The sequence below is a fragment of the Phycodurus eques genome, chromosome 6, assembly GCF_024500275.1.
Source record: "Phycodurus eques isolate BA_2022a chromosome 6, UOR_Pequ_1.1, whole genome shotgun sequence".
Taxonomy (NCBI): Eukaryota; Metazoa; Chordata; class Actinopteri; order Syngnathiformes; family Syngnathidae; genus Phycodurus; species Phycodurus eques.
The window spans coordinates 12,220,334-12,236,931 of NC_084530.1; the positions used below are offsets into that span (position 1 = coordinate 12,220,334).

The 16,598-nt window shown below is 39.7% G+C and overlaps 1 protein-coding gene across 1 annotated transcript in view; it reads right to left on the reverse strand.

Moving 5' to 3' along the window:
- Positions 1-411: 411 nt before the first annotated feature.
- LOC133403655 (meiosis regulator and mRNA stability factor 1) overlaps positions 412-16,598 on the reverse strand; it is a 28,620-nt gene continuing 12,433 nt past the window's right edge. Inside the window, 14 exon segments of the mRNA XM_061678735.1 lie at positions 412-3,160; positions 6,461-6,545; positions 6,547-6,638; positions 8,225-8,320; positions 8,409-8,469; positions 8,598-8,849; positions 8,927-9,163; positions 11,674-11,901; positions 11,994-12,196; positions 12,946-13,079; positions 13,177-13,319; positions 14,531-14,751; positions 14,864-15,042; positions 15,178-15,297. Of these exon segments, the coding sequence (XP_061534719.1) occupies positions 3,003-3,160; positions 6,461-6,545; positions 6,547-6,638; positions 8,225-8,320; positions 8,409-8,469; positions 8,598-8,849; positions 8,927-9,163; positions 11,674-11,901; positions 11,994-12,196; positions 12,946-13,079; positions 13,177-13,319; positions 14,531-14,751; positions 14,864-15,042; positions 15,178-15,297 (2,209 nt within the window). The 3' untranslated portion in view covers positions 412-3,002.

The window sequence follows — 16,598 nt, forward strand, 5'->3', positions numbered from 1 at the left end:
AAACCCAAATGATGACTACTAAACATATTAGGATGACTGTTGTGTTGGTTCTTTTTCTCAGGTGATGAATACACTTAACTTCCCCACTCACTACAAAATAGCATTATTTGTAACAATTACTGGAGATCAATGTTAGTTTTTCCAGCCCTATCCTCTAAATGTGTCTATGATACTTGTGGTAAATGACTGCCAGCCACCTGAAGGTTTACAACAGGTGTTATTGGCAACAAGAACAAGTTTAAAAAAAAAAAAAAAAAAATCCCTCGACAACACTAACTCACCCATGACTAACAATGGTAGTGTTTACATTTGTGACCTAGTTACCTAAAACTGGTCGTCAGATATATTTATGCTTGAATAGAATTCTGATTATTGTACGTGCAGACAAAGCTAACATTTTTGGGTGGAGAAGCGGGGTCAATTTTTGCTTTGTTTGCTCTCTCCTAACTGGCCACACTGACATCACACCAACAATTAGTGATTGCGATAATAATTGGATTCACAGTTATCCTGGTAATTGCTGATATGAAGCAACTCAGTCTTCTGAATTGTGTACTGCGTTTTAAGGATGAACATTACAACTATAATGCAATCTTCTTGTAAATAGCATTTCCGTGTTTGAGTGTATTATGAATATTTGCGTAACAGTTTGTTCCCTTCATCTTTATTCTGATAACCATCTGTAGTGCTAGTGAATTAATGTAGTTCCGAATGTTGAAAATGTAACAGATGTACAGAACATGACCTTAACTACCTGTACAAATATCTTTAAATAAATTAGATCTTTCAGAAACCTACCAGTAGATTGCATCTTACTGTCAAGTGTCAACATGAACCAACCAAGAAACTAAAGCCAAGAAGTGATGCTTAGTGCAGTTTATTAACAGATCTCTATTGGTCCCTTAAATAATGTTTGACAGCAACAAGTTGTGGTGAGGCTTTAGGACTGCAATAGATGTTGGAGGGTGGAAGCAGTTTTAAATAGCAGTTTTGAATTAAAACTTTTTTTTCTTTTCAGTCCTTGAACACAACTGTTGAACAAATGAAAAATTTAACAGACAAGACAAAGTGAGTTAGTACAAGCAGGCTAAGAATCCATTCATTTCTTCAAAGATATAGTCTGACTCCAAATAATTGCACATTTATTTAATGAACCTAAACTATGCAGATGTGCATATTTCAAGAGCTCTTTATAGATTAGACCTGCACAAAGGAAAAGCTAAATAGGCTACTGTGCCCATTTTGAGTTAGACGTCACTGCACAGAGGAAGCTCGAATTTACTCAAAATGTTTAAAATAGATGTTTCTCAGGGGAATTAAAGCTATTGTTGAATTGAAATCCTTAAATCATCGAGCTGCACAATCCTTGATCAAATAGTGTTCAATCGTGTCTGAAAAGTGCAGAGAGACCTACGCTGCAGCAACCATAGTTAAAATAATTTAGGGGAGTGTGCAAGTTGGAGCCTTTGCTTTCAAGGCAAAACTCAAAATCTAGTCATGTCATGACACTGACTGAACAAGTTAACGCAGTGAACGGTCACTGGCCTCTTATCCATTCTCAAAATGTTTTTCTCTCAACAAAAACTGCCACTCTTGTGTCATGATAAACTAACCATAAACCCACAGCGACTGGTAGCAACCAAGCAGCCAGCAGACCCAGAAAACACTTGACTGCAAAAAGGGAGGAAATCAACACATCCGGACGTAAAAACGTTATGGCCGGGGAGGTAGTATGACCATTCCCCTTTGTTACCATGGCAAATACAAGCCATTGTAAAAGCCAGGCAAAATCCAGAGAGCCACAGAGGATTCTCTATGTGGACGTGGCACTCTTGTGGAGGCTTCACAGAGTCCCTGTGCTGCTCCACGAACAAGACCACCGCCTACCACCGTTAATAACATCTTGTCCCAAAAATTCACAACCGTGCAGCTTCTCATTAAATATCAAAAACTATAGCGTGCTCCACTTGAATCATCAACTCAGACAGGAGTCCACCACAAACACTACTAGCAACAAGGTTGAGAGGAAAATAAAAAACAAAAAACCTTGAGTACTACAGTAGCGGCTACAAAGGTGGCCCCGCCTCCAAGAAGCCTAAAACAAGATGGAAACAAAAAACCTATAGCAAAGAATGTTTTTTTTTTTAATCCTTCTATCATCCATTCCTGTCTGCTGCTGCTGGGCTTACACCATGCATCAACTCATGTATGCACACTGTGCATATGTCAGATGTCACACTGCCTACTGTGGAGAACCATACACAAACAGAGCTAGAACAACACAAAGATGCTGACTCAAAAGCTTGTCCAAATACGCACACCCTGCCTTAGGGCGCGGACCTTCGTTTCCAAGCGGATAAACAAATTCCCACAGACTTAATTAGGAACAATGGCCATTAACTTCTTGATGATCTCAAAGAAGTGACCTGTTATGAGGCCTATGAGGCAAAAGCAGCAAACAAAGGACTTTAGCATTTTTGGCACTACCTACAACATTCTAAAAAGACTATCAATTGAAATTCGTTGTCTTCAGATACTTGAGATTTGTTTTGTATATATGTGAAAAAACATCCTCTGTCATTTGGTCTGGCTTAGACCTGAGGTTTGTTTTAACATCCTAAAACACAAGCGTGCTATTCATCTTGAGCATCTCTCCAAATGGTTTGTGTCCTGTCTTGCAGTGGCATCTAACTCTTATCTGGATTTCTGTGTGCACTCGTAACCATAAGTGGGTTTTACATTTGCACATTGCAGAAAATCTGCAAAAGGTAAAAATATCAAAGCTCTGTGAGAACCACTGAATGATTGTGAAAGAAAAGATTAAAAAGATTGTGACAAAGAGAGAAAAGCAGAATATGATAAAGCAATGACAGAAGGAGCAAACCAAAATGCCCTTCAAGAGTGGCTATTCTGCACTGTGATTAATATAGGTAATCAACTCTTCTACTCAGAGTTACACTATGGCTCAACTAGTATGGCTTGCTGCGCATGTTTGTGTTGCTTCAGAGACCTGATTTAAATGAAAAGTTGGCAGCTAGCTTGATTCTACTGCGGGGGGCTCTTCTGCTGGGACTGTCCATGGACAAAAGGGTCTTTGTGTCCATGGGTGGGGCGGGCTCGTCATCTTTGGCAACAGCTACTGTATTCAATTCTTCGCTCTCTGAAAAACATTAGCACAGAGTGAGAAGGCACCTGATGAAAGTAGCAATAAAAATTGTGATGAGCTAATAATTACAATGTGTTTTTGTCCTCTTTGACAACTAGTGTAGTATGAGGCAGCACTTCCCAACCTTTATGGCCCATATGCATGGCAAAATATTAAGCATGCCTGCCTGTGGACTTTTCAAATCCAGGCACTAGCGTACTCAAAGCTAAGTTTTCTGTCAGTGAGCTGGTAGCTGCACAGTTACAGAAAGTTGAGCGACAAACTGAATTAAGTTCCAATGCCATCGCAACGATGTGGGAACATTTTGGATTCAAGCCAGATGAAGAGCGGCCTTTCTCGTGAACACCAATGAGCTGGGATGTCGAATTTACATGAAGTCGTAACAAAGACAACAACTTAAAACCTCAAAGTGACAAAATCCATTTTAAACAAACATCCCACCCAATTTCTTTAGCTGGGATTCTGGGAACAAAAAACTGTTTGCCCAACAATGCAAATACGAATGTGAACGAGTATATTGCGCAAGTATGCTCACATTATATACAGTATAGCCGACCGCGCTGTCGTCGCCCACGCGAGTATAAAGAAGCCTTTAGGCTGCTTCGCTCCTTCAGGACCTGGAAAACTTGCCGTAATTGATGGAACCATGAATTCTGCTCTTTAACAGAATATTCTGAAGGAGAATGTTCAGCCATCAGTTTGTGACCTCAAGCTGAAGCGCACTTGGGTTCTGCAGCAGGATAATGATCCAAAACACACAAGCAAGTCAACTTCTGAATGACCTTAAAACAAAATGAAGGTTTTGGAGTGCCCTAATCAAAATCCAGACTTGAATCCGATGAAATAAGTGGCATGCCCTTAAAAAGGCTGTTCATGCTCGAAAAATCTAATTTTGCTCAATTCAAACAATTCTGCAAGGAACAGTGGGCCAAAATATCTCTACAGAGATGTGAAAGACTCATTTCCAGTTATAGAAAACACTTGATTTCAGTTGTTGCTGCTGAGGATGGCTTAACCAGTTATTAGGTTTAGGGGGCCATTACTTTTTCACACTTGTCCAGGTAACTGAGTAGTTATTTTCCTGAATAAATGAAATCATCATTTAAAAACTGCATTTGAAGTTCACTTGGGTTATATTTGTCTGACATTTACATTTGTTTGATGATATTTTAATGTACTTATTGCACCAACTGGGGCAGCACGCTGGACGACTGGTTAGCACATCTGCCTCACAGTTCTGAGGACCTGGGTTCAAAACAGGCCTCGCCAGTGTGGAGTTTACATGTTCTCCCCGTCCCTGCGTGGGTCTTCTCCTGGTACTCCGGTTTCCTCCCACATCCCAAAAACATGCACGGTAGGTTAAATGACAACTAAATTGTCAATAGGTATGAATGTGAGTGTGAACGGTTGTTTGTTTATATGTACCCTGCGATTGGCTGGCAACCAGTTCAGGGTTGTGTGTGCAAAGAATAATCAATAATCCTGTTTTATTCTCTCTCTGTTCTTTGTGATAACGTTACTTGTCAAAATGTAGCTTATTTGCTGTCATGGAGGTGATAATTAGTGACTTATACTGCGTGGACAATGGATGAGAGGTGATATTTCGCCTCCGTGGCTTGGCATTGTATTCAGCCGCGTTAACTGTAGCTCGTAGGTACAGTGATGTGAAAGTGTGCTCCTTCCTTATTTATTTGCATGTTTACCATCATCAAACAAATTTAAATATTTGTCAAAGACAACACAGGTCAACAAAAAATAAAGTTTTTAAATTTAAATTTATTATTATTTTTTTAATTATTGATGGGGGAAAAATGCAAACCTCCGTGGCCCTGTGTGAAAAAGTTATTGAATTACAATTCTGCAAAGAACAGTGGGCCCAATTCCTCCACAGCGCACTAAGAGACTCATTGCAAGTTATAGCAAATGCTTGATTGCAGTTGTTGCTGCCTAAGGGTGGCCCAACCAGTTATTAGGTTCAGGGGGGGCAAACACTTTTTCCACACAGGGCCACATATTTTTGAATTTTTTAAAAATAATTGTTGTTAATAAAAAACATTTAAAAACTGCATGTTGTATTTACTTGTGTTGTCTTTGACTAATATTTAAATTTGTTTGATGATGGGAAACACCTAAGTGTGACATGCAAAAAAATAAATCAGGAAGGGAGCAAACACTTTTGCACACCACTGTAGGGGTGGCGCAAATAAATAGCATGCAACAAGCATTGCACCTTAGTAGCTGAACAGCAGAAAGCAGCGAGGTTGGGTGACAATTGTGATGCTCCAGTTTGGGCTAGCTGCTAGCATAACGATGGTAAAGCCACATGGTTCCCACAATTCATTGCGACACGCAAATTTTAATTTTGCCGTACTAAAGAAGTTTGTTAATATGTTCATCACCAGTCGTTGAATGTGTGCCTTATTTCACAATTACAATTATAGTTGATTTATGGTGCACAACTATGTAATTATTAAACCGTGGCTGTAGGTTGTGTGTATTAAAGTGATGTCCCGGTCAATTTAATTACATAGCCAGCAACGCTGTAATGGGTACTGCTTTTTACTAGCAAACATTTCTTAACTATGAAGTGTCCAAGCTCGCGCATTGGCCGCGGCAAAGCTACGAGTTAACATCAATAAACAACACTTTCAGCAGTTTTATTTTGGTGACAAAAGACTTGCTGTCCAAAACCGAAGATGCAATTTTTGGGCCATATTTGGCCAAAACATTTCGGCCGCCGAAATGTCTGTGCATCACAAATTATAAAGGTAGCACATCATTCACGATAACTGTGAGATTCTAGAAGACAGGGAGTATACTTTGAGGAGTTTAATGCTGTCATTGTTATCGCTATGTGTTGGACTGGTGACCGAAAGTGTAAGTGGTGCGCACATGGAGTCCATTGAGTAAAAAGGCACATACTTGACATTAGAAAACTATCACAGCAGATCAAACAAAAATGTCACAAAAAGTAAATACTGAAAAATGTATCTTGTCATCTCAATGTACTCACAAATATGGTGTGAAATCTGTTCCTGTTTAACAGAATACAAAGCTATTATTGTGTTGTACTGAATGGCAACAGGACATCTAGTGGGAAAGTATTTCATTGTTCCGTCTATCATTTTATGTCACTGGCACAGATGAACAAAAATATGTTTGTAGTGAATTATTTTTCCACCGTTTAGGTGAAATTGGATAATTTCCTGTGACACAATAAATAAACTCTCTCTCAGGGCACATAAGTGGTTTGGAATCACTGACGTGATGGCAATTGTTCACATGCATGCTGACCTGATGTGTGGGGCACTGGCAGCACTTTCTCCTCAAAATGAATCAGATCCGCCAGCTGCATTAGGACAGGGTCAGGATGGAGCTGAAGGTGACGGGAGGCAAGATGGTACCGGGCCACAGAGAAGGTCGACTGGGGACGTCAGACACAGCAGCTCAGACTCTGGTGCCATAGTGGCACCTGGAAGGTAAGGAAGGTGTGGGTTTTATTGCTTATTGAAGGTAAACGAGGGAATATGTTTAGTCAAATGCCTTTTGGAGAGCGGAATATAATATTACAGACATGGCAACAGGGTACGCTAACAGTGGCGTGTTTCTATAATCATTTCTGGCCAAGTATTTTAAAATGTTAAATACAGTGGTGTGAAAAAGTGTTTTTCCCCCTTCCTGATTTCTTTTTTTTTTTTTTTGCATGTTTGTGACACTTGAATGTTTCCCACCAACAAAGCAATTTAAATATTAGTCAAAGAAAACACAAAGCACAAAATGGAGTTTTGGACTGTTTTCTATTGTTAAGGGAGAAAAAAAAAAAGATTGATGCCCCCCCGGTAAAACTTAACTGCGGTTTATCATTCCAGAGTTCGATTTCTCTAGCCACACCCAGGCCTGATACTGCCACACCTGTTCTCAAGCAAGTAAATAGGATCTGCCTGACTAAGTCAAGTAGACCAAAAGAACCTCAAAAATGAGAAAGTAATTGAGATCTATCAGTGTGGAAAAGGTTACAAATCCATTTCTAAAGCTTTGGGCCTCCAGCGAACCACAGTGTGAGCCATTATACAGAAATGGCGAAAACAGAACAGTGGAGAACCTTCCCAGGAGTGGCTGGCCGACCACAATTACCCCAAGAGCGCAGCGATGACTCATCCAAGAGGTTACAAAAGACCCAACAACAACATCCAAAGAACTGCAGGCCTCACAAAAGTTGGACTTTTTGGAAGGTGTGTGTCCCATTACATTTGGCATAAAAGTAACAGCATTTCAGAAAAAGCCAACATTAAATACCAACATTAAAATATGGTGGTGGGGTAGTGTGATGGGCTGGGGCTGTTTGGTAATTCAGGACCTGGACGACTGTGATAAATGGAACCATGAATTCTGCTGTCTACCAAAAAAATTGTGAAGGAGAATGTCAGGCCATCTGTTCGTAACCTCAATCCTATTGAGATGCTGTGGCATGACCTTAAAAAGGTGGTTCATGCTCAAAAACCGTCCAATGTGACTGAATTAGAACAATTCTGAAAAGATGAGTTGGATAAATTTCCTCTACAGCGCTGTAAAAGACTCATTGCAAGTTATGGCAAAGGCTTGATTGCAGTTGTTGCTGTTAAGGGTGGCCCAACCAGTTGTTGGGTTTAGGGGTAATCAATTTTTCAAAAAGGGCCATGTAGGGTTTTTTTTTTCCCCTCCCTTCATAAACACCATTTAAAAACTGCATTTTGTGTTTACTTCTGTTGTCTTTGACTAATATTTACATTTGCTTGATGATGGGAAACATTTAAGTGTGACAAACATGCAAAAGAATAAATCATGAAGGGGGCAAACACTTCTTCACACCATTGTATGCTTGACCAAGAAGGTGAGTAGTGGTTTAAGTGATCAATATGGTATCGACCCAGCTTAGTTGGAACACTAGCTGACCAGCTACCATTTCCAATACCTGCTTTTGTTAATGGGAAGGTGTCAATAAGAAGTAGAAGATGGCAAAACAAGACTCATCAGATATATTTTCTCTCTTTATCAAAGGTATAAAGAGCAATCTTTTACTTGGACTCTGGGCTTCAGAATGTGTTGGGCTGTCTCTGGGGGTCTCCATGTTACCTCCTGACTGAGGGCTGCTGGGGACTGAAGTGCTCCCCCTCTCTGCACAACACCAACACACAAGCCTGTTATCATTCACAGCACACGGAGATCACATTACCACAATGAATGGATGCACTGAAGCTTTTGCCTTTCATATCGTTCTTCAAAACGATAATCCTCTTGTGACTGTGCCCTTTGATCCAGACCACCTGATGACGCCACAAACAACAGAAAATAGATCAGAAATAAATGGTGCAATTTATAATACACTGGGATATTTTTTTCAGTTTTATATTCTTAAAGTGGTGCTCATATAGCAACATAATTTAATTGGTACCTGTGGAATGGCACTGAGCAGCTCATCTGTGCTGGTGTATCCATAGGCGCGCGACTCCAGGCTACAGCCAGTAAACTTCTTATAAGCTCCTTGGAACTCAGACAGGAAGATCTGGTTGTAATGGTAGGTGTGGAGCAGTGCACGTACATTACGGGCAAACTGGTAAAGCCTCGTCAGCCTCACCCACTCGTCACCTGGACTGCTTGTGATGCTGCCGGCTTGAATATCTCTGTCACCCCCTTCACAGTAAAGCTGTGAAAGAGGACAATTAAACGCTGCCTGGCTTAGAGGAATGGATGCCATGTCATCTAATAAAAGGCTTCTTTCACCTCCACAAGATAGGGCAGACTCTTGAGTAGCTCGCTGAGGGAGAGGAATCCATATTCACAAGGTTTGAGCAGGGTTTTGTGGACCGTCTGGTAATGCTGGCTCAGCACATCCACCCTGAGACCCTTGTCAACATGCTTCTCTTGAGACATAAGCAGTGCCAGAAGTTGTGATGTCAGCAAACGCAGAGACTTCCTGTTGATGAGCTGAACTTCATGTCCTTCTGTACCAGCCATCACCTTGAAAAGGAGAGAAAGTGGCTTAATATGTAGATACTGAAGGAATAGCTTTAATTGACTACAAGTGTTTCCCAAACATTATTGCACCAAGTTCTCAAGGCACCTACAGAGCCGTGAAAAAGTATTGGCCCCCTTCTCAAATTCTTAAATTTTTGCATAGTTTCCCCACTTTGTTTAAGATAATCAAACAAATGTAAATACCAGACAAACATAACCAAAGTGAACTTAAAATGCTGTTTGTTTTTCATATATATATATATATATATATATATATATATATATATATATATATAAATAATGGTGGTATCATTTATTAAGGAAAAAAAAAATTCAGTTACCTGGCCCTGTGTGAAATAGTAATTACCCACCTTGTTAAATCATGAATTGTGGCTAATCACAATTTTTGGGTAATTTGTACTGATCACACCCAAGCCTGATTTAACGCCAGGCCTGCTCAATCAAGAAATTGAACAGAATCTGTCCCGACAAAATCAAGTCGGACAAAAGACCTAAAAAAGCTGCAACAAAATGACAGGAGCCAAAGAAATTCCAGAACAGTCGAGAAATAAAGTCATTAATATCTCTCATCTGGAAAGGTAACTTTGAATAGTTTTTTTTCCTCAATAAATAAAATAACTATTTAAAAACAGCATTTAATATTTGTCAGATTTACATCAGTTTGATGATCTTAAAGTTGGTAAAGTATGCAAAAATAAGAATTTCGGTAGGGGGCAAATACTTTTTTATGGCAGTGTATTTTATATAGAAAATATTAACAGTGCCACACCAAACAAAAATGGCACAAAGTGTATTTACTGAAATAATTATCTGTTGTTTCAATTTAATCACAAATTTACTTAGTGTGATATCTGGGCCTTTTAATTAAACCCAAAGCTGATCTACTTGCAGAAAGCCATGACTTCTGTTCTATCACATTCTGTTGTATGACTGGCAACAGGTGGATACGCAGGTTACCTTCTGCCTGTCATTGTACGTCGCTCGCACAGATACAATGCTGTGACGAAGTATTTGCCCCCTTCTTATTCTTTTTTCTTCCACAGTTTCCCTACTTTAATGTTTAAGATCAAACATGTAAATAGATAAAGATAACACCAGTAAACAAAAAAAATGGAATTTTATTTATTAAGAGGGGAAAAAAAACTATTCAAACTATACTTTGACTCGGCCAATCCAAAACCTTCATTTTGTTTTTTAAAGCCATTCCTAAATTGACTTGCTGGTGGGTTTTGGATCGTCGCCCTGCTGCAGAACCCAAGTGTGGTCAGCTTGAGGTCACGAACTGAAGGCTGAATATTCTCCTTCCCTATCCAAGTCTTGAAGTAAAAAAGCAGTCCTAGACCATCACACTACCACCACGTTTGACTGCTGGTATGATGTTATTTTTCTGAAATGCTGTGTCACATTTACACCAGATGTAACGAGACACACACCTTTCAAAAAGCTCAACTTGTGAGTCCATTGAATATTCTTCCAAAAGTCTTGATAATCATTTTTATTTTTTACAAAAGTGAGAAGGCTACGTTTTTTGGGGGTCAGCAGTGGTTTTCACCTTGGAACTCTGCTATGGGTGCCATTTTCCCCCAGTTTCTTGTTGAGTCAAGAACAGTGACCTTAACAAAGGCAAAGGAGGCCTGCAGTTCTTGAGATGTTGTCCTCCTGAGTTCCTTCGTGACCTCCTGGATGAGTCATCGCTGTGCTCTATGGGTAATTTTTTTAGTCCAGCCATTCCTGACAAAGTTTACCACTGTTCCATGTATTCTCGATTTGTGTATAATGACTCACTCTGGTTCAGTGGAGTCCTACAGCTTTAGAAATTGGTTTGTTACCGTTTCCAGACTGATAGATGTCAATTACTTTTTTTTCATCCGTTCTTGAATTTCTTTGGACCGTGGCATTCTGTTGCAGCTTTTTGAGATCTTTTGACAGACTTCATTTTGTCAAACAGGTTGTATTTGAGTGATGTATTGATTAAACAGGCCTGGAGGTAATCAAGCTTGAATGTGGTCAGTGAAAATGAACTCTGCTTTCCAAAAATTGCATCAGGCACAGTTAATTCATGATTTAACAAAGGGGGGAAATTACCTTTGCACACAGAGCCAGGTAGCCCTAACCCTAACCCTAACCCTAACCACTAACCCTAACCCTAACCCTAACCCTAAATTTTTTTTTTTCTTAATCAATAAAATAATTTAAAAACTGCATTTTATGTTTAGGTCTTGGGTTATCTTTGTCTGATATATTTACATTTGTTTTACATGTAAACAAAGTGCGGAAACGCAAAAATGCAAAAGAAGAATTTGAGAAAGGGACAAATAATTTTCCATGGCACTGTAGATAAAGATACCTTTATTTGAGGTAAATAATTTTTGGACCAATTAAGTGAAATTGGATAATTTCCCACAGCACGCCTAATGATCTCTCACGGCACACTAAAGTACCGGGGCACGTTGTACTTGACAGGAAAGCCCATGAAATTAACAACTCTTTACCTTAACAACATGGCAGAGTTTGCTTAGCAACGCAGGCAGGGAACTGGTGTCGTAGTCCTGCAGTCGTAGACCATAACCAAAAGTCTTGCTGTACTCTGTGAGCAGCTGGTTCACAGGAAGGCTGGAGGTTTTTTGAGCTCGAAGAAGCTTGACCAATTGAGCTGCCAGAGCCTTGATGCGCTCCACCTCTGTTAGGGTTAGCACCTTCTCCTCCCCACACTCTAACACCTGGCAAGGCCGTGGGGTGGGTTATAGCAGAAAAGTTGACTTGAAGTGCACATAATCACATAGTTACTAGTGTCAATCAGCAGTCTACTCACCATTAGTACTTCAGGGATGGCCTCAAAGAGCTCCATGAGCTTGGTGAAGCCGTAGTAGCTGAGTTTACACTGACGTCCGAAGTGGTGGTGGTAGGTTGGGATGAACTTGCTAAAAGGCATTCGGCAGTGAGGTTGGTGACGGAGGAGGTCGACCACCTCCTTTCCAAACTGCTTAGTGCGCTCCATTTCATCCCCAGTACGTTCTGTGGTTAAACAGGCAATTAATTGCTAATCTACTCAGAGTTTTCATTAATTTCTGACAGGTCATCATCCGTTTACCACCTAATGATCATCAATTTATTCTGTTGGCTGCAGCGCTGGGGGTTCCAAAAATGTATTGCCACCCACCTGAGAGCTTCCCACAATAAATACATTCCTTGAAGTCTCGGCGCCCTTTGCACAATGGTCATTGCACCGGACTATTGCTATATTAGTTATTCAAACTAAGTGCTAGAGGACTCTGCATCTTTTTGCACAATTGTCAAAAAAATATTACAAATTATACCGGCATTACCAGATAACTAGCAACCCTTTATTGCTCAGTGACTGTTTTTGTCAATGTCTTTATGTCTCAAAAGTGTTCTCTGTCAATTGACTGTCCGCTGTCGTACTAGAGTGGCTCCAACTACCAGAGACAAATTCCTTGTGTTTTTTGGACATCCTTGGCAAAGAAAGACGATTCTGATGTATTTTTTCCCCTACTAGTTAGCTGAAAGATCGAGGGAAATGGCATTTTTGCAAAACTATAGTGCCAAGTGAACAGATGTCTGAGGCTTATCATACAATGAACTAAGAATCGATACAAATTGTTCCTTTAATAATTTGTCACAGTGTACATGCAGTCTTACGTAGGTGAGCTCAGAGTGCAATACTGGTCTAACCTGCAAATTCACACCAGTGAGTAAGAAACTAAAGAGTGTGTTAAAATAATAGGGTGTGAAGGTAGCAGTACCTCTCTTGGGAACAGAGATGACCGTGTCAGTGTCGTGATGTGTGGTGGTAATGGTGGTATCAGGGATCTCTGACAGCAAGTCAATGAGTTTGCATGTGCCATAGTCTGCTACATTCCAGTCTCTGGAAAAGCACCTGATGAACGAGGCATAGAATACATTAAAATCCTGAAGCACTCTGCAGCCCTAAACACAAAATTATGAACAATTGATATGCTAGTATGTTGACAGACCAGTGGTATGCTTGCATGAAGTCCTTGATAGAAACCTGCTTGCTGGCTTGAAATTTGAGAAGTTTTAACAAGTCTTGAGTGAAACGCTTCACTTGGGCTCGATGAGTAAGGGTCAGCAGTCGTTTTGAACCCATGCCCAAGATCTGTAAAGTAAAAATCGTTTATTTACTTGAGCTACCTCGAAAGATCAACAACAAGGATAAAAATGTAAATTATTAATGACAAAATAGTCACAGAGAAATAAATCATTTGCTGTAAAATGAGCATAATCTTTGGAGCTGATCTCCCAGTTTAGAAAGATGAGGAAGGTGAAGGTACAGAACTGACACATCTACTTACACCAGACTATATACCGATCTGATCAGCCTGATCGGTATCGGCCGATAATTAGCATTTTATGCTGATCGGCTTTAATGTCATAAATCGCCGATCCGATCAACGGCTCGCCAAAAGACATTTACGCCACGTCGCCATAGTGTACAGTATATTTGAATCCAAAATCTAGTTTATTTTTAGCCATCATCCAACCTGACATAACTGGAGAGGATCTGCAAGGAGGAATGGCAGAGGGTCCCCAAATCCAGGTGTGAAAAATCATTCCCAACATGGCTGTATTAGCTCAAAAGGGTGCTTCTACTAAATACTGAGCAAAGCGTCTGAATACTTATGGCTGTGTGATATTTCAGTTTCTCTTTTTTAATAAATCTGCAAAAATGTCAACAATTAAATGTTTTTCTGTCAATATGGGGTGCTGTGTATACATTAATGAAGAATTTTTTTTCTTCATTAATGTATACACAGCACCCAACAAATGATTTTAGCAAATGGCTGCAATATAACAAAGAGAAAAATTTAAAGGGGGTCTGAATACTTTCTGTACCCACTGTATTTGTTCTGTCTGTCACTCTGCCATAAATAGAAGAACAAAGATACATTAGTTCTTGTAAATGAATCATTATTTTGAGCAGTTAAGTAAAATTTTATCATTTCCCACAGCACACCTGAAGATGTTGGCCGCACCTTAACAACAGCTTTTTAAAGTCTGTAGAAGCCAGATGTAAGCCATTGTTACACTAAATTAGGTCCGTTTTTAAAATAATACCCTCGGTACTTGGACACAGTCGTGCTCATAAACCATTTTGGTCCTTACTGCCTGTAATAAGGATCAGAGGATCTGGTCCACAGCACTGAGGTTTTAGAATGATCCTGTAGGTTTCACAGTTGTTTGAGAAATGTCAAAACCAGCGCTTTACTTACAGTTAGATGAAAACAATGAATGACTTTACCAAACTGCATAATAATCAGATAACACACATCAATCCGTCAAAAATGTTCAAGTACTCATGTACAGTACCTGCAGGACATGTGGCACTGCTTCCAGCAGCTCCATCAGCTTTGAGTAGCCATAATCAGAGACGCGGCACTGCTTAGCAAAATGATGATGGTAAGAGGGTATAAATTTGCTGATAGGCATGATGCAAGATGGTTGACTCTTTAAGAGGTCAATAACCTCTCTGCTGAACTGAATGAGTTGAGGGTTGCCAACTGGACTCTTGCATCGGTGGAGCCACGGCTCTGAAGGCAAACGAGGGTAATAATCACAAGAGGGGATAGTCACTTTTTTCCAAAATAATTAGGAGCAGAGAAAATATTTTTTGAAATTGTTTGATTTAATGAAGGTTCTCACCAAAGTTGGGTGCAGGTGGTTTGTTGTGAATCCACTTGATGACTTTGAAACCATTATGGGCTGTGACGATAGTTATACTGGGAACACACGTGATGAGGTGCTCCAGAGGAACACCACATTCCAGAGTCTCATTGCCCAGCTGTAGCGGACTAAACTTGGCTTCGTAGCAGTCTGGAAAACTACAAGATATATAAAAAAATAAATAAATAAATAAAAAAAACAGTAATGTACTGAATTTATACTGCGCGAGAAACATGGATTAACTAAACCTAAATATTTTACATGAAATAGAAAGGATCAGCATATGTTGTCACCTGAGGAGAGGAAGGGTTCCTTTGTGTGATTGAAGCAGTGCGTGAACCTCAGAAGCCAAAGTGCTTAGAGACATGACCACAAAGGGAATTGTGTACGAGTCTGGGTCAAAGTCTGCCTCACTATGAAATAGAATGGAAAAGCACCATAATCAATCATCAGACATATCTCAAGCTAAGGATTGTCATAACATGGTTTATTTTAATTAGGAGTAGATATGTGAATCTAGGGGGAGAAAGAAAACTTTATTGTATGATCATAGATCATACTATTGACAAGGCACAGATCCTATTGTAAATAAGATACAGAACACCCAAACCTTTCAATTACCGAAAGGTTTCAATCATAAAAAAAGTATTGGCCCCCTTCTCAAATGTTTATATTTTTTGCGTTGTTACCCCACTTCAATGTTTAAGAACATCAAACAAAGGCAAATAGACAAATATACCCCAAGTGAACTTAAAATGCTGTTTTTAAATGATTTCTTTTATTTATGAAAAAAAACTATTCAAAGTTACCTGGCCCTGTGTGAAAACGTAATTATCTTCTTTGTTAAATCATGAATTCATTGTGGTTAATCACAACTTTTGGTTAATTTTCACTGATCACACCTAAGCACGATTAACTCCAGACCTGCTCAATCAAGAAATCACTTAAACAGAACCTGTCTGACAAAATCAAGTCAGACAAAAGATCTAAAAAAGCTGAAATCATGGTAAAACATACGCTAGCAGGCAGTGGGAGCAAAACAGAGTTCGGTTGTACTTTATTGAAGTATTTAACAATGTAAGGAAGAGACTTGGTGTTCCAAGGTGAAAACCACTGCTGACCAAAAAGAATAGGTCGACTTACTTTTGCAAAAAAACATCAGAATGATTCCCAAGACTTTTGGGGGAATATTATATGGACTGACAAGATGAAAGTTGAGCTTTTTGGAAGGTGTGTGTCTTGTTACATCTGGCATAAATGTAGCACACCATTTTAGAAAAAGAATATCCTACCAACAGTCAAACATGGTGGTGGTAGTGGGATGGTCTTGCGGTACTTTGCTGCTTCTGGACCTGGACACCTTGCTGTGATGGATGGAACCATGAATTATGCTCTTTAACAGAAAATCCTGAAGGAGAATGTTCAGCCATCAGTTTGTGACCTCAAGCTGAAGCGCAGATGGGTTCTGTAGCAGGATAACGATCCAAAACACACCACTAAGTCGGCTTCCGAATGGCTTTAAAAAAAACAACTAAATGAAGGTTTTGGAGTGGCCGAGTCAAAGCCCGGACTTGAATCAGATTGAAATGCAGTGGCATGACCTTAAAAAGGCCCTTCATGCTCGAAAACGCTCAATTTTTGCTGAATTCAAACAATTCTGCAAGAATCGCGGGCCAAAATATCTCCATAAAGATGAAGTTATAGATAATTGACT